Source organism: Staurois parvus, unplaced genomic scaffold, assembly GCF_062004578.1.
Source record: "Staurois parvus isolate SC_StPar_1 unplaced genomic scaffold, SC_StPar_1.0 ptg000860l, whole genome shotgun sequence".
Lineage (NCBI taxonomy): Eukaryota > Metazoa > Chordata > Amphibia > Anura > Ranidae > Staurois > Staurois parvus.
This window is the reverse complement of record NW_028318656.1, coordinates 3,001,416-3,021,557: the sequence shown is the minus strand read 5'-3', so window position 1 is coordinate 3,021,557 and position 20,142 is coordinate 3,001,416. Positions and strand designations below refer to the sequence as shown.

The following is a 20,142-nucleotide window of genomic DNA, read 5'->3' as shown; positions in this document are numbered from 1 at the left end:
GGAGAAGTTAGACAAGTTAGACAAGCCGGGTTGGGATCTATCAAGCGGATCAGGTCCAGGGAGCAGGCAAGCGGATAGTCGGGGTTCAGGCCAGAAGTCAGCAACCATAGGCAGATAGCAGGGGAAAAGGCAAAGGCGTAGTCAAAGGATAAGCAAGGTCTGTGCAGGCGGAGTTCAAGTGAAGTCAAGACAGGTCAGGTCGGCAACAGGATCAGGATACAACAGACAGCAGATAACGGAACGTTGTAGATCAGAAGGCAAGGACTCCTAGTGTGGTAGTGGTTTAAATAGCCTGCCTGGCACCAGTCTGGTGGTAGGTGTGCACACCAGCGTGCACGTTGATGCGTGCACGCATGTGTGCATGCGCACGGGCATGGCTGTTAGGTAATTTGCATAGGTCATAAATGTGCGCCTGGGCATTCTCTGTTTTCCCTGACACTATTCTTTCAAGAAATAAAGAAAAACCTGACAAGGGTTCTAGCCTTCCCATATTTCATCAAAAAGAACTAAAAATAAGTAAGGGGAAATCTCTGTAAGGGAGCCCACCAAACAGAAGAATAACCCAACAGGTGATCTAATTCTTCCCCAATAAAATAAAGAATAAAAGTTTAGATTGGACACGTACTTTAGGAACCCAAAGCTGTATACACTCACAGGCCACTTTATTGCTTGGTAATACAAATTGCTAATCAGCCAATCATATGGCAGCAACTCAATGCATTTAGAGATCTAGACGTGGTGAAGACGACTTGCTGAAATTCAAACCGAGCATCAGAATGGGGAAAAAAGGGGGTTTAAGCGACTTTGAATGTGGCATGGTTGTTGATGCCAGACAGACTGGTCTGAGTATTTCAAAAACTGATGTTAGAAGATTGGAAGAACGTTGCCTGGTCTGATGAATGTGGATTTCAGCTGCGACATTCAGATGGTAGGGTCAGGATATGGAGTAAACAGCATGAAAGCATGGATCCATCCTGCCTTGCATCAACGATTCATGGATGTGCAGCCGACAAATCTGCAGCAACTGTGTGATGCTATCATGTCAATATGGACCAAAATATCTGAGGAATGTTTCCAACACCTTGTTGAATCTATGCCATGAAGAATTGAGACAGTTCTGGTGGCAAAAGGGGGTCCAACCTGGTACTAGCAAAGTGTACCTAATAAAGCAGGGGTGTCAAACTGACGGCCCTCCAGCTGTTGCCAAACTACAAGTCCCATCATTCCTCTGACCTTGGAAGGCATGCTTGTAACTGTAAATCTTGCAATGCCTCATGGGACTTGTAGTTTGGCAACAGCTGGAGGGCTGCTAGTTTGACACCCGTGCAATAAAGTGACCGGAAAGTGTAATGTTCCTGGTACTTTTATGAATACTCAAGGCCCCCTTTAGTCAGATGCGTTTAAACATACCACTATGATTTAGGGAGGAAAGCCAAAGTTTTTGAGAAAAAAAAAAATCACATGAACACAACAGAACACATTAAAATAAAAAAACAAAAACAATTCAACAAAAAATGTATGGTTCTGGCCCATAAGGTATGCATCCAGTCTCTACTGTCCATTAAACAATCAAGCACACCAGTACACTGGAGGCAAAAGGCAAAGGCAAACCACAGTACCAGTTCAATTGTAGATGGAGACCTATAGGCACACGGAAAAACAAACCCAATGAAGATAGCATTCTTTGTAGAATGGCATTCTACCCATTTATCCACCATTCCTCCCAGATCCCACATTTGTGTTATACAATACACCCTGTTCCAAATTATTATGCAAATTATATTTTTCTCATTTACCTAAATAATTGCTGTAAATAACAATCAGCATAATTCTCATGTTATCAACTATTAAGAGTACAATTCACATTTTATTGAACAAACCTCCTAATGATAACAGGATTTTTGTTCCAAATTATTCCGCACAGTAAGTTTCAAAACACTTTATAGGTTGTAAAGAACTGAAAATTGTCATTTGTTGTGTTTGCAGCATATTTACTGAAATCAAAAGCTATTTCAATCAAACTTTTAACAACATTTTAACTTTTTAAACATTTGAACCGGTCACGTTACATTGTAACATAGGACCCCTTATTTGATAGCAGCTTCACAAGTCTTCCATCCATTGAACTTGTGAGTTTTTGGACAGTTTCTGCTTGAATTTGTTTGCAAGATGTCAGAATAGCCTCCCAGAGCTGCTGTTTGGATGTAAACTGCCTCCCACCCTCATAGATCTTTTGCTTGAGGATGCTCCAAAGGTTCTCAATAGGATTGAGGTCAGGGGAGGATGGAGGCCACACCATGACTTTCTCTCCTTCTATCCCTATAGCAGTTATTGTTGCAGGGGTATTATTTGCAGCATGAGATGGTGCATTGTCATGCATGAAGATGATTTTATTATGGAAAGCATAGTTCTTTCTTCTGTACCAGGGAAGAAAGTGGTCAGTCATAAACTCCACATACTTTGTAGAGGTCATCTTTACACCTTTGTGGACCCTAAAGGGGCCGACCAGCTCTGTTCCCATGATTCTGGACCAAAACATGACTCCACCACCGCCTTGCTGATGTCGCAGCCTTGTTGGAACAGGGCGGCCGTCCACCAACTGTCAGGCTCCACCCAACGGGATCTCTAGTGGTCCACGGCACGGGGTTTCCCAGGGCGCGGAGTCTAAGTCCCAGTCTGCCTTTTCACCAGGGCCCCTGATGGTGGGGATGGACTTGGTGCAAGACTGAAACCAGGTCGCGTTCCTGGGCACCCCCGGCGGCGGCAGAGGCGTCCCGCTGGGGGTATGTGCCCGGGTTGAGCCTGCTGTGAAGGGGATGACAGATCCTGATCTGAGCGGGATGGATGGGATGACAGATCCCGATCCGAGCGGGATGGATGGGCAACTGTCAGGAGTGGACGAGGTCAGACTAGCCGGGTCGGAATTGTGCGGGCAGCGTGGTACAGGGGGAGTAAGCGGAGAATAGTCGGGGTCACAAGCCAGGTTCAACAGGTAGCGGGCAACGAGGTACCGAGGGTCAGGCAGAAGGATGGTCAGGGACGAGCCGGGGTCAGAGCAGGAGAAGGTAAGCATAAGTCAGAACAGGCAGAGTTTGGCAACTAGGAAGCGTACTTACAGGACTGGAACAAGACCTTGCGGCAACTTGGAGATGCACAGGCAGCTTTAAATAGGGCGCCCTGCTCTCCCATTGGTGCGGCCGCGATCGCTACTGCGCATGCGCGGCCGCCGCGATCGCCGAGGATTCTGCGCTCGCCGGCTGGGACGGATCGGCGGTCTGCGCATGCGCGCGCCGCCGAGGACCCGGGATCCCTGACACCAACCATCCACTACTCCATCCATTTGGACCATCCAGGGTTGCACGGCACTTATCAGTGAACAGGACTGTTTGAAAATTAGTCTTCATGTATTTTTCTGCCCAATGCAGCCGTTTCTGCTTGTGAGCATTGGTTATTGGTGGCCGAATAGAAGGTTTATGCACAGTTGCAAGACTCTGGAGGACTCTACACCTTGATGTCCGTGGGACTCCAGAGGCACCAGCAGCTTCAAATATCTGTTTGCTGCTATGTAATGGTATTTTAGCAGCTGCTCTCTTGATCCGATGCATGGATCTGGCAGAAATCTTCCTCGATGTGCCTTTATCTGCTCAAACTCGTCTGTGTTCTGAATCAGCCACAGATTTCTTAATAGTACGATGATCACGCTTAAGTTTTCGTGAAAGATCTAATGTTTTCATACCTCGTCCAAGTCATTGAACTATTTCACTTTTTTCGGCAGCAGAGAGATCCTTTTTCTTCCCCATATTGCTTGAAAATGGTGCTCTGCTTAATAATGTGGAACACCCTCCTTTAGTAGCTTTTCTTTAAATTGGGCTTACCGGCCAATCTAATTATCACAGGTGTACGAGATTGTGTTCAGTGATCAAAAGAGCCCTGACACACAATGCCATCCATGAGTTACACTAAAAAACAAAATATTTCATCTTTGTGACACTTACAGTTGTGGCCAAAATTATTCAACCCCCACTGAAATTGAGTGTTTTGGCCAGTTTGACATTGCTTTTGATCATTCAGTCATCTTGCTTACATTTACATTAAAGAGGCACTTGTAGGTCAGACAAATATAACATAACAGTTATAATGAAATAACCACAAATGTCTTTTCTGTGCTCACAGCATTATCAGTTTTATTCAACCCCCAAGTGACATTCAATCTTAGTACTTAGTACAGCATCCTTTTACAGTTATAACAGCTTTTAAACGTGAAGCATAGCTTGACACAAGTGTCTTGCAGCGATCTACGGGTATCTTCGCCCATTCTTCATGGGCAAAGGCCTCCAGTTCAGTCACATTCTTAGGCTTGCGCACTGCAACTGCTTTCTTTAAGTCCCACCAGAGGTTCTCAATCGGATTTAAGTCTGGTGACTGCGATGGCCACTCCAAAATGTTCCAGCCTTTCCTCTGCAACCATGCTCTAGTGGACTTGGAGGTATGCTTGGGATCATTGTCCTGTTGAAAGGTCCAACGTCTCCCAAGCCTCAGGTGTGTGACGGACTGCATCACGTTTCCATCCAATATCTCCTGGTACTGAAGAGAATTCATGGTACCTTGCACACGCTGAAGCTTCCCTGTACCTGCAGAAGCAAAACAGCCCCAAAGCATGATTGACCCTCCACCATGCTTCACAGTAGGCAAGGTGTTCTTTTCATCATAGGCCTTGTTCTTCCTCCTCCAAACATAGCGTTGATCCATGGGCCCAAACAGTTCTAATTTTGTTTCATCAGTCCACAGAACACTATCCCACAACTTTTGTGGTTTGTCCACATGGCTTTTGGCATACTGCAGTCGACTCTTCTTATTCTTTGGAGACAGCAAGGGGGTACGCCTGGGAGTTCTGGCACGGAGGCCTTCATTACGCAGTGTGCGTCTTATTGTCTGGGCTGAAACTTCTGTACCCACATCTGACAAATCTTTTCTCAGTTCCTCAGCAGTCACACGGGGACTTCTCTCCACTCTACGCTTCAGGTAGCGCACAGCAGTCGAAGTCAGCATCTTCTTTCTGCCACGACCAGGTAGCGTTTCAACAGTGCCCTTTGCCTTGAATTTGCGAATGATGCTTCCTAAGGTGTCTCTTGGTATGTTTAACATCTTTGCAATCTTCTTATAGCCATTGCCCTTCCTGTGAAGAGAAATCACCTCTTCTCTTGTCTTCCTGGACCATTCTCTTGCCTTCACCATGTTTGTAACCACACCAGTAAATGTCTAGAAGGAGCTGAGTATCACAGTCATTTTAAAGCTGCCTAATTGGTGCTTATTATGCTTGATTGCTGCTCGTGACATCCACAGGTGTTTTCAATACCTGATGGAAAGCACCTGTATGAACCTCTGTTCTTCAGAGTGGTAGTCTTTAAGGGGTTGAATAATTGTGGCAATGAAGAAACCACATAAGAACCATTTACTACTGTATTACATAAACAATTGATGTCATTTTAGTTGCATTTGGGTAGTTACAACGTCCTTGTAGGATTTGATTCTGAATACAATTCCAAATGTACACTATAGTCCCTAAACCCCTTTACAGCATTGGGGGTTGAATAATTTTGGCCACAACTGTAAATAGAATTTGCATAATAATTTGGAATAGGGTGTAAACAGGGAAAAAATAATATTCCCATTTCCTAGAATGGTTTCCATATGGTCATATGAAGTACCCCAGCTGTTTTTTGACTGGATATTTCTTGTTCAAAAAAAAAGTATGATACACTGTGACTCATTATGTACATTGAAGTAACAATTTATGTTTTTGTTTGATTTGCAGGAGGACTATGGACCTTGGAATGATGCGGTCCAAAAGAATGGCACAAGGAACAAGAGATCCTTTAGTATGAGGCACAAAAACATAGCTCTGTAATAGGAATGAGAAAAAATGGGAGCCTTCTTGTCATTGCAGAGGGCTAAATAAAGGTGTTTTGGTTGTTTTAATTGACTCTGTCAGCTTACAAAATAATATCAAGATTTAAGTGTCTTGCAATAGAAGGGTACTTTCATTGCTCACTCCCGGCAGCCCATATCTACCTTGCCTACGTTTATTTCAGTGCTGAAGCCTCCTTCAAACTCTTCAGCATTCGGCACCTCTGTGAGTGTTGGAAGCCTTTGTTACCCACTACACGATGGTCTCTTTCTCCAACCCCTACTTCGCTGTTGAGTCCTGTAATGAATTAGAGGTCATAGGATGGAATGGCAATGTGCCATGTGAATATTTTATAGGTGCTCTTCTTAATCATGAAGCTTTCCTCTTGATTTCTTTTGTAAGCTTACGGGGTCACTTTAAAGGAACAAAAGACTTCAAATGGCTCCAGACAGGTATGAAAGTTCCTTTTAACGATCCTTGACCTGTTCTTATGGCAGAAAACAGCCCATCATTAGCTGGGAACATGATGTTGAGAATCAGAGATGGACCTTATGCCTAGCCCTAAGGCTTCCCATACCCCTAACCATTTTTCATCAGCAAATGCATGATATGATGTTCACATGGGTTATGATGGAAAACAAAGCCAACTGGTTTTATATAAAAAGTCCATATGATGAAATGTGAGACTAATTTCAACCAAAAATATTATTTTTGAATTCTAGTTGTAGGAAAGTAAAGCAGAGTAACCAGTTCCCCCGATACTTTTCCTGAGCACGTCTGCTGCTATGTTCTTGAGCCAAAATCCTGTGTCTGATGTCTGCGTAGGCATTGCTTGGGGTCAGTGTCAGAGTTTAGATGTGATTAGTGACCTCCTTTGTACATGAAAGTGTGCTGGTGTTAGGTCCTGGATCTGAACCAAGGACCTCTGCTGTATCTGGCAGTAACTCTGAGCCACCTGAAATGCTAGACAGCTCCTTGTCTGATCCCTTAGACAATCTTGCCTTTTACCTGGTTTCTAGTGAACCTTGAACTCTTTGCTCCTCCCATGAACTTTCTGATTTCTGAACTTTCTCAGATTATTGTGCTCTTCTCTAGCCGGTATCTTGCTTCTTTCGCTCCTGCTGACTTCTGTGTCTTCACTACCACTTGTTACTGATCTTGGCTTGTTTTTCCACTATGCTTCGGCTTGATCCCAACCTGCAACCAATTGTTACCAACCTTTGGCTTCTTACTGACTACACTTCTGCTTGATCTATATTTGCTACTGAACCCCGGTTAGCCCATCTCCCAGTGGGGCGATTCTGAGGACTGTGACCGTGTGCTAACATGCAGCAGAACCCATCTCCACCTTGGGGAAGCACGCGTCATCCACCAGGGGTACCTGCTTGTGTACCTTTCTGCTGGTCGATGGGAGCTTCACTACTGCTATAGCTACTGGTCTCCAAACCTCATTCCTGATTGTGACAGCAGGTCTACTGCTGCATCCTGGGAGGATCAGGAAGAAGGCTACATGCTCCCTCATACCCATAAATACCAGGCATTTCCTAGGGCTCCAACTAATGAACAAAGTAGTGGGATGTGCAGCAAAGATGATTATCAGCATGTCGTATGGGCTGCCAAGAGAACGTGTCACATTGCCTTGAAGGGAGAAAGTGTCAGAATCTGTTTAATGTAAGTGCAAGAAAAATACTTCAGAAGGCTTAGGCATTGCAAAGCCTCCAAAATGCTGAAGACTGTGTAGTCGACATATCTTGACTTTTGCCCCTGCATGTAATGTGGGCAGCTCTCTACTGGGTGGACAAGTCAGCAGAGTAGTCACTTTAAATAGGCTTTTTCTGTATTGTTGAAGATGTTTCAACACTCATCCAGCTTGCTCAGGTCTAATAAGCATCCGAAACCTACCCCAGTTTTATAGCCAGGTGGGTGACTAAATCACCTTGGCCACCACTACTGCATGTATCAAGACAAATGTTGATTGTCCAAGATGTCCACTTGGATGTGACTAACTACTAATAACTTTCAGAAATTGTTTTTGAAAAAAAAATCTCTGTGTTCCTCTACTAAGTTATTTTTTCTTTCTCAACTATCACAACAGCTGTGATTGGTGTCTGCACTCTCCCCTTCTCTTTCAATGGAAAGGTGTATAATCAATGCACCAATGATGGCGGAACAAAGTTCTACTGGTGCGGTCAAAGCTACGATGTTGATAAAGATTTTTTATGGAGTCTGTGTCTTACAGCAGGTATGCAACTTATAATAAAGTCATTTTGGATGCAAGCAGTATAAGAGTTTTATAGTCTGACACTAGGCTGATATGTAAGGGACCTGGATAGGACCTCCATTCATGCCAAGCTGACCCACGTCCCAACCCACTTCATCTTGGATCAGATAGTCATCTACCTGTAGATTAGGAGAAACTCCGCCATATTGTGTCCCTCTCCCAACTGGCCTGGTGCTATACTGTATTTACATGCCCCTTCATCCACTCTCCATCTGCCTATGTATCCGCAGCAGCTGGTGGGAGAGGAAAGCTGGCAGTGCTGAAGCTGACCCATGTCCCAACCCACTTCATCTTGGATCAGATAGTCATCTACCTGTAGATTAGGAGAAACTCCGCCATATTGTGTCCCTCTCCCAACTGGCCTGGTGCTATACCGTATTTTCGTGCCCCTTCGCCCACTCTCCATCTGCCTATGTACCCGCAGCAGCTGGTGGGAGAGGAAAGCTGGCAGTGCTGAAGCTGACCCATGTCCCAACCCACTTCATCTTGGATCAGATAGTCATCTACCTGTAGATTATGAGGAACTCTGCCATATTGTGTACCTCTCCCAACTGGCCTGGGGCTATATTGTATTTACCAGCCCCTTCCCCCACTCTCCATCTGCCTGTGTACCCGCAGCAGCTGGCGGGAGAGGAAAGTCGGCAGTGCTGAAGCTGACCTATGCCCCAACCCACTTCATCTTGGATCAGATAGTCATCTACCTGTAGATTATGAGGAACTCTGCCATATTGTGTCCCATTCCCAACTGGCCTGGTGCTATATCGTATTTACCAGCTTCTTCCCCCACTCTCCATCTGCCTGTGTACCCGCAGCAGCTAGCGCGACAGGAAAGCAGCCAGTGCTGAAGCTTACCCATGTCCCAACCCACTTCTTCTTGGATCAGGTAGTCATCTACCTGTAGATTATGAGGAACTCTGCCATATTGTGTAACTCTCCCAACTGGCCTGGGGCTATATCGTATTTACCAGCCCCTTCCCCCACTCTCCATCTGCCTGTGTACCCGCAGCAGCTGGCAGGAGAGGAAAGTTGATAATGCTTCAGGGGGGCAGGCACACAGGGGGGAATCAGATGTGGGGAGCACAGGGAGGGGGATCAGTGCAGAGGGATGGGAGGACAATTACAGAATGATGCACTGTGTCTGTGTCTCTCCCTCCAGCAGCCAAAAGCTGATGGGAGTGGGAAGTGCCTCTGTGACCAAACTCCCGGTAGGCATGGAAAAACGCATCAGAGGGCATGGCCAGAATGGCAGCTGAGGCCATTCCTTAATATTGGACTCCTGGGGTTGCTTAAGAAGTGTCCATCCCTTCTCTTGTATTGGCTGATACTGAAATCACTTGGACTCATGCTCCCCTCTTCTCACTTGCTAGTGGGATGATCCTTTTCCTTCCATCCATAACTTGGAGCAGCGCCATGAGGTATACTTTTCACTATGTCCTCCTGTCCCGCCGCACAGATCACCCTCTCTGGGCCCCCCTGTGTGCCCGGGCCCTCTACAGGATCCCCGGTGGTACCCCACTATTGGCAGTCCTGCATGCAATCACCTTCCATAAACAGTATTTACTCACCTTTAGTCTTTGACCTCAGTCGTGAATCAAGGTCAAATGCGCTTTTGCCTCATCATGGGTTATATACCAGATGGCTCCTAGGATTATTCCTTAAATTCTTCACTTTCCTCAGATGCAAACATTCACTCATGCAAAAAAAAAACAAATTGGGGTCAATAGTGCTCTCCATATATTTAATATAATATTAAATGGTTTGTAACACACGGAGAGCACTATTGGGTCCTAAGTTTTTTTTTTTTTTTTGGGAGTAAATGTCTGCATCTGAGGAAAGTGGAGAAGATAAGGGATAGTCCTAGGAGCCATCTGGTATAAAGCCCTTGCGGGGGCAAACTTTATGGACTTTATGTTAGAGTTTAAGTAATTGCCTATATATAATTTATATTTGTGTTGTTTAGTAGAGTTGCTCTCAGGGGCGGACTGAGATCTCATGGGGCCCCCGAGCAATAGGGGATCATGGGGCCCCTGTGTTCTCGCCCACAGTCAAACCACACCCAAAAAATCAAGCCTACGAAAGGTACTAGGGTCATCTCATGGGGCCCCCCACTGACTCTGGGCCCTCGGGCATTGCCCGAGTGCCAAAATAGTCAGTCCGCCCCTGATTGCTCTACATCATAATAAGTATAGACCAATCACAGTGGTCATGTGATCGGCAGCTCCTTTTCGCCCCCCCCAGGCGTAAAGACCCTAATAAATAGACGCTCGAACTAGTGGGAAAGGGTTACATTTCTGCCATCATTATTTATTGATATTATGTAACTATGTAATGAAGTGATCCAGAATCAGAAGAATCCCCAGTTTACTCATTATGATTTGCCTGACTATCTGCAATCAGCTCTATATGATTTGCAAATAATCACACAGTTCAGGAGCTCAGACAATTGGAATTCATAAAATGTGTGATTTTTCTGCAGAACGCAGAATTTTCTGCAGACCAATGTGAATGCAAAAAAATAAATTAATTAAAAAAATAATAAAGATAATAAAAAATAAATAAATTTATATATAATTGAAAACTGATCTGATTTGTAGATCTATTTGCTCAACACTATTATTAACATATGTTATCTTTATGTATTTGTCAATAATCAATAGGGTTCCTTGGAATTTCAAACTGCTCTCCTACAACACTTGCGGATAACACTTCATATTGTCTGATAATGCCTAATAACCAAGCCTTTGTGACTGCTCTCTGCAGAATCCCTGGAACTTTCAGTGGCATATATATGGAAATGTACTGCTCTGGGCCCAGTAAGTTTCAATTTCAGTTTATTTTTTAAAAAAGTTAACTTTAGCACCAAGATAATACATCAATCCTTTATATATGGTTAGCATAGTCACAAAGAATATATCTCCTATACTAAAAAATTAAAATCTTCATAAATTTTGGCCAAAATGTATTCTACTACGTGTCTTTGGTAAAAAAAAAAAAAATAAGTATATATTGATGGGTTTGTATGAAAGTTAGAAAGTTATAGTATCTACAAACTGTGGTATACTGTATATACTGGAAATATTTCTCACAAACAATATTTTCCTCTACTGTGTTCTTAAAAGAATGTTAAGTTCTCATACCTCCAGAAAAAGGATCTGCCCTCCCAACATTTTTATATATATCTTCAGCTACGCCATTTTTTCTCCACCATGTCCCCCACTTTGACTCTTGGGAAACCTTCGCCCTTTGAGCATCTATGTATACAGGGCCCACATCAAAGGGGTATAATTTCCAAAACATACAAACTCTTAATGGACGCTACCCCCCTTTCTAGCGACACTCACCATTACATGCGCAAGTGGTCCCAGTTTCTACAATGTGACATCGATCTAACACACTGGAAGAAAATTTGGGAAAACGCATCTAAATCCTCTGTCTGTGTGGTTTATAAAGAAAATACATACAAAATTCTGATGTTGTGGTACAAAACCCCTGAAGTTATTCATGCTTTTAACCCAAGTGCTTCTTCTGCCTGCAGGCGTTGTGGGAGGGATTTTGGCTCCCTCTTCCACATTTTTTGGACTTGTAGATCCATTGTCCCTTTTTGGGAAGAGGTTTTGTCTTTTTTACAATTGTTATTGCATACCTCTCTCCCCTTTGAACCTCGATACTTTTTATTGGGTTTGCCGTTTTCAGGTCTTCCCAAGGTGTCCAGGAAACTTTCCACACATATTTTGACTGCAGCCAGAAGAAGCGTTCCTATGTGTTGGTTATCCGCTATACTGCCCTCGATATCCACTTTGTTTAAAATTATTGCTGATGTACTACAGATGGAATATCTGACTGCTATACATTCCGGCTTGACAGCTGTGTTCGAGGCAGTGTGGCACCCATGGGATAATTTCTCCCCTTCCCACCTTTCTCCAACTGTGCTGGTCTGAGAGCCTTCCCACTGTAGCTATGTGACGTTATTATGTTTGTAACCATGCAGATTTTACCATTGATGTGCTTTTGCTTTTTATTTTGTTCTCTTTCAACGTATTCTTTTTATATGTATATATGTGAAAATCAATAAAAATTGTTAATACAAAAAAAAAAGAATGTTAAGGCAACCCTGCCAGGTGGACGCAGGACCAGGGATGGACTGACAACTCATGGGGCCCCTGGGCAATAGGAAATCATGGGGCCCCTGTGTCCTCGCCCCCACTCAAACCACACCCAAAAAAGCCTATGAAACGTACCAGGGGCATCTCATGGGGCCCCCTATTGACCCAGGGCCCTCGGGCAGTGCCCGAGTGCCTAAATGGTCAGTCCGCCCCTGCACAGTACATTAAACACTTCAGCACCATGAGGTTTTACCCCCTTTATGACCAGGCCATTTTTTGGCTATTTAGCACTTCGCTACTTTAATTGCCAATTAAGCAGTCATGCAACGCTCTACCCAAATTAAATGTATATCATTTTGTTCTCACAAATAGCATTCTTTTGCTGGTATGTGATCACCACTGTTTTTTTTTATTTTAATATATATTAAAAAAAAAAACATTTTGGAAAAAAACATTGTTTTTTACTTCCTTCTATAAAACATATCCAATAAAAAAATTAAAATCTTCATAAATTTTGACCAAAATGTATTCTGCTACGTGTCTTCGGTAAAAAAAAATACCAATAAATAGATATTGATTGGTTTGTATGAAAGTTATAGTATCTACAAACTATAGTATATATACTGGGAATATTTTTCACAAAGAATATTTCTTAAAAGAATGTTAAGGCAACCCTGTCAGATGGGCACAGGAAATTAAACATTTCAGCACTGGAAGGTTTTACCCCCTTTATGACCGGCCATATTTTGGCTATTTAGCACTGCGCTACTTTAACTGGCAATTGAGCAGTCATGCAAAGCTGTACCCAAATTAAATGTATATCATTTTTTCTCACAAATAGAGCATTCTTTTGCTGGTATGTGATCACCACTGGTTTTTATATTTTCTAATATATAAAAAAAGACCAAAAATTTGGGGAATCAAAATAGTTTTTTACTTCCTGCTATAAAACATATCCAATAAAAAAAATTAAATCTTCATAAATTTTAGCCAAAATGTATTCTGCTATGTGTCTTTTTGTAAGTGGGGTTCACTCGGAAGAGAGACCAGTCACTAGTGGTGTACCCCAAGGCTCTGTACTGGGTCCTGTTCTGTGTAATCTATATGTAAGTGATATAACTAAAGGTTTGTTGGGTAAGGTATGTCGTTTTGCTGATGACACAAAGGTGTGCAATAGGGTTGATATCCCTGGAGGTGTCTGTAACATAGAACATAATTTGGCATTGCAGGAAGATTGGTCAAAAAAGCGTAAGTTGCAGTTCAATGTTTCTAAATGTAAAGTAATGTACCTAGGGAAAAATAATCCCTTGAGAGAGTACAACATTGGGAGTACAGTGTTGGCCTACACTAAAGAGGAAAAAGGCTTGGGGGTACTTATTTCAGATGATTGCAAAATGAGAAAACAGTCTGGCCAGGCAGCGGGAAAAGCAAATAACATTCTGATTCCTCTGTATATCACTGGAGGGGTCACCAGCAAGAGGAAGGAGCAACTGATTCCTCTATATAGATCTTTATATCACTTGAGGGGTCACCAGCAGGAGGAAGGAGGTCCTGATTCCCATATATAGATCTTTATATCACTAGAAGGGTCACCAGCCGGAGGAAGGAAGTCCTGATTCCTCTATATAGATCTTTATATCACTAGAGGAGTCACCGGCAGGAGGAAGGAGGTCCCGATTCCTCTATATAGATCTTTATATCACTAGAGGGGTCACCGACAGGAGGAAGGAGGTCCCGATTCCTCTATATAGATCTTTATATCACTAGAGGGATCACCAGCAGGAGGAAGGAGGTCCTGATTTCTTTATATAGATCTTTATATCACTAGAGGGATCATCGGCCAGAGGAAGGAGGTCCTGATTCCCCTATACAGATCTTTATATGACTAGAGGGGTCACCAGCAGGGGGAAGGAGGTCCTGATTCCTCTATATAGATCTTTATATCACTAGAGGGATCACCAGCAGGAGGAAGGAGGTCCTGATTCCTCTATATAGATCTTTATATCACTAGAGGGGTCACCAGCAGGAGGAAGGAGGTCCTGATTTCCCTATATAGATCTTTATATGACTAGAGGGGTCACCAGCAGGGGGAAGGAGGTCCTGATTCCTCTATATAGATCTTTATATCACTAGAGGGATCACCAGCAGGAGGAAGGAGGTCCTGATTCCTCTATATAGATCTTTATATCACTAGAGGGGTCACCAGCAGGAGGAAGGAGGTCCTGATTTCCCTATATAGATCTTTATATGACTAGAGGGGTCACCAGCAGGAGGAAGGAGGTCCTGATTCCTCTATATAGATCTTTATATGACTAGAGGGGTCACCAGCAGGAGGAAGGAGGTCCTGATTCCTCTATATAGATCATTATATCACTAGAGGGATCGCCAGCAGGAGGAAGGAGGTCCTGATTCCTCTCTATAGATCTTTATATCACTAGAGGGGTCACCAGCAGGAGGAAGGAGGTCCCGATTCCTCTATATAGATCTTTATATCACTAGAGGGATCACCAGCAGGAGGAAGGAGGTCCCGATTCCTCTATATAGATCTTTATATCACTAGAGGGGTCACCGGCGGGAGGAAGGAGATCCCGATTCCTCTATATAGATCTTTATATCACTAGAGGGATCAGCTGCAGGAGGAAGGAGGTCCTGATTCCCCTATATAGATCTTTAGTGAGATGTCATGTAAAATACTGTGTCCAGTTCTGGAGACCTCAATTACAAAAAGATATTGATAAGATAGAACGAGTCCAAAGACTAAGAGGTAAAAAAAATGGTGAAAGGTCTAGGGGATAAAACATATCAAAAGCGACTTCAGGAACTTAACATGTACAGTTTGGAGGACAGAAGGGAAAGGGGAGACATAATTGAAACCTTTAAATACGTCAGGGGGGTGAATAAGGTTCAGGAGGGCAGGATTTTCAACACAAACCAAAAATCAAGAACACGGGACATGACCTCAAACTAACTGGGGGGAAAGTTCTAAACTAATCTTCGAAAGTACTATTTTACTGAAAGAGTAGTTGATGCTTGGAATAGACTTCCAGCAGAGGTAATGAGCCAGTAAACAGTAAATAACTTAAAACATTCTTAGGAGAAGCATAGATCATAGTACTGAGAGCCGGGACACGGCTAGGTTTTTTGTTTGATATTTTCCTGCCCATTTATTTTGGTTAAACACTGTACAGCACTTTGTATATAGTTTTGTAAATGGCACTAATAAACACCTTCACTGTTGGCCACTAATCTCACTGGATTTGGTATCTGTGCCTGAAAGACTGCTTACCCCAGGACGCATATATCCCGGCTGCCTATCCCCAGCTCACAATATATATAATAACTATATACTATAGTATACAGGCATACCTCAGTTTACGATTTTAATTCGTTTTGTGGGTCTCCCCAAAATCCATACCAGTCCCTTATCTGAGCATGCCTGGCAGGTCAGGAAAGGGGGGGGGATGAGCAAGCGCCCCCCCCCCCTCCTGAACCATACCAGGCCACATGCCCTCAACATGAGGGGGGCGCTTTGGGGCAGGGTGACTCCCTCCCAAAGCACCTTGTCCCCATGTTGATGGGGACAAGGCCCTCTTCCCCACAACCCTGGTTGGTGGCTGTGGGGGTCTGTGGGCAGGGGGCTTATTGGAATCTGGAGCCCCCTTTAACAAAGGAGTCCCCAGATCCCACCCCCCTATGTGAATGACTATGGGGTACATGGTCCCGCTACTCATTAACAAAAAGTGTAGTGTGAAAAAAGACAGGACACGGTCTTTGACAAGTCCTTTATTAAAAGAAAAAACTAAAAGAATGTCCCCGCAGTAGATTCAACGTCAATCACGATGTCCGCTGCTGCCGCTGACCTGAAAAAAGAATTTAAAAAAAAGGCTCTGCTCCTGACGATGGCTCCCGGCTGTCTGCCTCTGAGCTGGCTTGACAGTTCTTAAATATGGAAGGGGCAGGGCTATCCAGTGACATCACGTGTGTGGCCCCACCTCCTTGTGACATCATTGACCCAGCATGCCCCAGTTGATGATGACACAAGGAGGTGGGGCCACACGTGTGATGTCACTGGGTGGCCCCTTCCCTTACATATTCAAGAACTGTCAAACCAGCGGAGCAGGCAGACGGCCGGGAGCCAGCATCAGGAGCAGAGTCTTTTTTCCTTTTTTTTTTCAGGTAGTGGCGGCAGCAGCGGACATCGTGATTGACGTTGGATCTGCTTCGGGGGACATTCTTTTATTTTTCTTCATTTAATAAAGGACTTGTCAAAGACTGTCTCCTGTCTTTTTTCCACACTACACTTTTTTTTTGTGAATGGGTAAAGGTACCATGTACCCCATACTCATACACATGGGGGGGCCAGTATCTGGGGGCCCCCTTGCTAAAGGGGACTTCCAGATTCTGATAAGCCCCCTGCCTGCAGACCCCCACAACCGCAGGCCAGGGTTTGTGGGGAAGAGCCCCAAAGCACCCCCCATGTTAAGGGCATGTGGCCTGGTATGGTTTAAGGGGGGGGCCTCGCTCAACCTCTCCCCTTTCCTGACCTGCCAGGCTGCATGCTCTGATAAGTGGTATGGATCTTAGGGGGGACCCCCCCACCATTTTATTTTTATTTTGGCGTGGGGGTTCCCCTCAAAACTCATTCCAGACCCGAAGGGCTTGGTAAGAATAGAAGGTGATCCCACAACATTGATTTATTATGGTGCTGGATTTTAAATGTAATTACCACTTTTTTTTCTTCACTATAGCTCAGAAATTCAGCTGTCACTTTCCCCTCAGCTAAAAGAAAGCAAGTCTCTTTTTAGTTTATTTCCCCAAGTTAAAAGAAACAATGTTTCCTTTTAACTATATAAATAAAAGTGCAGCGCTGCACTTTTATTTATACAGTTTTATCGAGGTTTATATGATTACCGTTAGTGCTACAGCTGCTATACTAAGAGCGCTCACTTTGTCTTACCATTTAATAATGTTTCCTTTTAGTTTCTTAAAAGAAACAAAATTTCCTTCAACTCAGGGGAAAGTGACAGCTAATTCTGTGAGCTATAGTGAAGAAAAAAAAAAAAGCCGACAATTGCATTTAACACCTGTATATCAGTAGTATATATTATACTATTATAAAAACTGATATAAAAAAATCTAAATAGTACATTTTTTACTATTTGGATCAGAGGTGTCCAACCTACGACCCACGTCCTAGCCATTCAAGATGGCTATGAATGTGGCCCAACATAAAATCATAAACTTATTTAACCACTTTATGCCCGCCCGCCATCAATGTACTGGTATGGTACGTGTATGGTACGTGTATGTCGCAGCCCACTTCCAGGCTTTGGGTGTTTGCGCACCCAAAGTAAAGCATGGATCAAAAACTAAGAGATCGTGTAGTAAAAGCAGCACAGTTTACACACATTACACATGGTTAGGCACATATTCACAGTTGCTAAATGGTTAGCACTTCCGCCTGGCAGTGCTAGGGTCGTTGGTTTGAATCCCAGCCACTGCACCTCCTGCCTGAAGTTTGCATGTTGTTCCTGTGTGGGTTTCCTCCAGGTACTCCGGTTTCCTCCCACACTCCAAAGACATGCTGGTAGGTGAATTGGCTCCTGTCTAAATTGGCCCTAGTATGTGTATGTATGAATGTGAGTTAGGGACCTTAGATTGTACACCCTTTGAGGGTTAGGGACTGGTATAAATGTACAATATATATTAATGTAAAGCGCTGCGCAAATTGATGGCGCTATATAAGTACCTGCAATAATAATAATATTCAACCACTTGATCGCCCTAGATGCTATCGCCTTCCCAGCCAGTATCATTCAGTACAGTGACAGTGTACAGTATTATCCCATAATAAGCAACTGATCACTACCATTAGTAGCAAAAATTTTATTCCAGGACAGGGGCGGACTGACCATTCAAGTACTCGGGCACTGCCCGAGGGCCCATGGTCAGTAGGGGGCCCCATGAGATGCCCCTGGTACCTTTCAAAGGCTTTTTTGGGTGTGGTTTGAGTGTGGGCAAGGACACAGGGTCCCCATGATCCCCTATTGCCCGGGGCCCCATGAGTTGTCAGTCCGCCCCTGTTCCAGGACTATATATACTGTATAGCATAGTTTGCAGGCGCTATGACTTTCACACAAACCAATCAACATACACTTAATCGGATTTTTTCATAATTTTTGATCTTTTTTCATTTATATTGCAAAAGATAAAAAAAAACAGTGGTAATCAAATATCACCAAAAGAAAGCTCTACTTGTGAGAACAAAAATATAAATTTAATTTGGGTACAGCATTGCATGACCACTCAATTGCCAGTTAAAGTAGCGCAGTGCTAAACAGCAAAAAATGGCCTGGTCATGAAGGGGGTAAAATCTGAAGTGGTAAAAATTTTGACTATTTGGGGGTGAATAGTTTGTAAAAATGTGTTTACACTTAATGAGCACATGCAGCCCCAAGAAAAATTTGACAGTGTCTCTGTACTGGATTTCCCCCCAAAAAAATCTCCCACTCTTCACAATCACGCCTTATTCATGCCATCAGTTTTTGGCAGCACCTATATTTGTGAGCAACTATTTTTAAGGATGAAGCATGCAAAGGGCAAAATTAGAACCAAAATATCTGATGAGCACCTTAAGAATTCATTGAGAATTGCTACTACATCCATCGAACCAGATATTGATGTGCTAGTTTATCAAAAACAGTTGCAAATATCGCACTAATTTTATGTTGCCCTATTTTACTTTTATAATTTAAAAAATTGCAAAAAATGAAGTTATATTATTCAGATAGGCACATTATCTATATCAGTGATCATTTTGTGATCTGCCCGACTTTTCCTGTTCTTCAGCTATCCTTATTGTTAATGTATTTTATATGTGACCCAAGACAATTCCTCTTCTTCCAATGTGGCCCAGGAAAGTCAAAGGGGTGGACTTTTTTGCAATTATTTTCTTGAAAAAAAAGTATATTAATCTAGTGTTACATAGTTACATAGTTAGTCTGGCTGAAAAAAGACAAAAGTCCATTCAGTTCAACCACAGCAAAAAAAGTTATAATCCTACACCCACAGTTGATCCAGAGGAAGGCAAAAAAATCCCAGCAGAGCACGATCAAATTTGCTCCTGCAGGGAAACAAATTCCTTCCTGATCCCCCGAGAGGCAATCGGATATTCCCTGGATCAACTTTACCTATAAATGTTATATCCAGTTATATTCTGTGTATCCAAGAAAGAATCCAGGACTTTTTTGAAGCAATCCACCAAGGGCGGACTGACAACTCCTGGGGCCCTCGGGCAATAGGGGATCATCGGCCCCTGTGTCCCTGCCCAAACTCAAAAAAGCCTATGAAAAAGGTACCAGGGGCATCTCATGGGGCCCCCTACTGACCCCGGGCCCTCGGGCAGTGCCATAGTTTCCAAATGGTCAGTCCACCCCTGCAATCCACTGAGCTGGCCAGAACCAACTCTTGAGGGAGTTTATTCCACATTTTCACAGCTCTTACTGTGAAGAAACATTTCCGTGTTTGAAGATTAAATGTCTTTTCCTCCAGACATAAAGAGTGCCCCCTTGTCCTCTGTGATGACCTCAGTGGGAATAGCTCTACACCGAGTTCACTATATGAACCACTGATGTATTTATACATGGAGATCATATCCCCCCTTATGTATTATACATGGAGATCATATCCCCCTTATGTATTATACATGGTGATCATATCCCCCCTTATGTATTATACATGGAGATCATATCCCCCCTTATGTATTATACATGGAGATCATATCCCCCCTTATGTATTATACATGGAGATCATATCCCCCCTTATGTATTATACATGGAGATCAAATCCCC

The 20,142-nt window shown here is 43.4% G+C and overlaps 1 protein-coding gene across 1 annotated transcript in view; it reads left to right on the top strand.

Annotated features, from left to right (window-relative positions):
* Positions 1 to 5,908, top strand: part of LOC149443319 (adhesion G protein-coupled receptor F3-like) — a 66,053-nt gene extending 60,145 nt beyond the window's left edge. Inside the window, exon 5 of the mRNA XM_089655702.1 lies at positions 5,816 to 5,908. Coding sequence (XP_089511828.1) covers positions 5,816 to 5,908 — 93 coding nt within the window. The remainder of the gene's footprint in view (positions 1 to 5,815) is intronic.
* Positions 5,909 to 20,142: the final 14,234 nt, after the last annotated feature.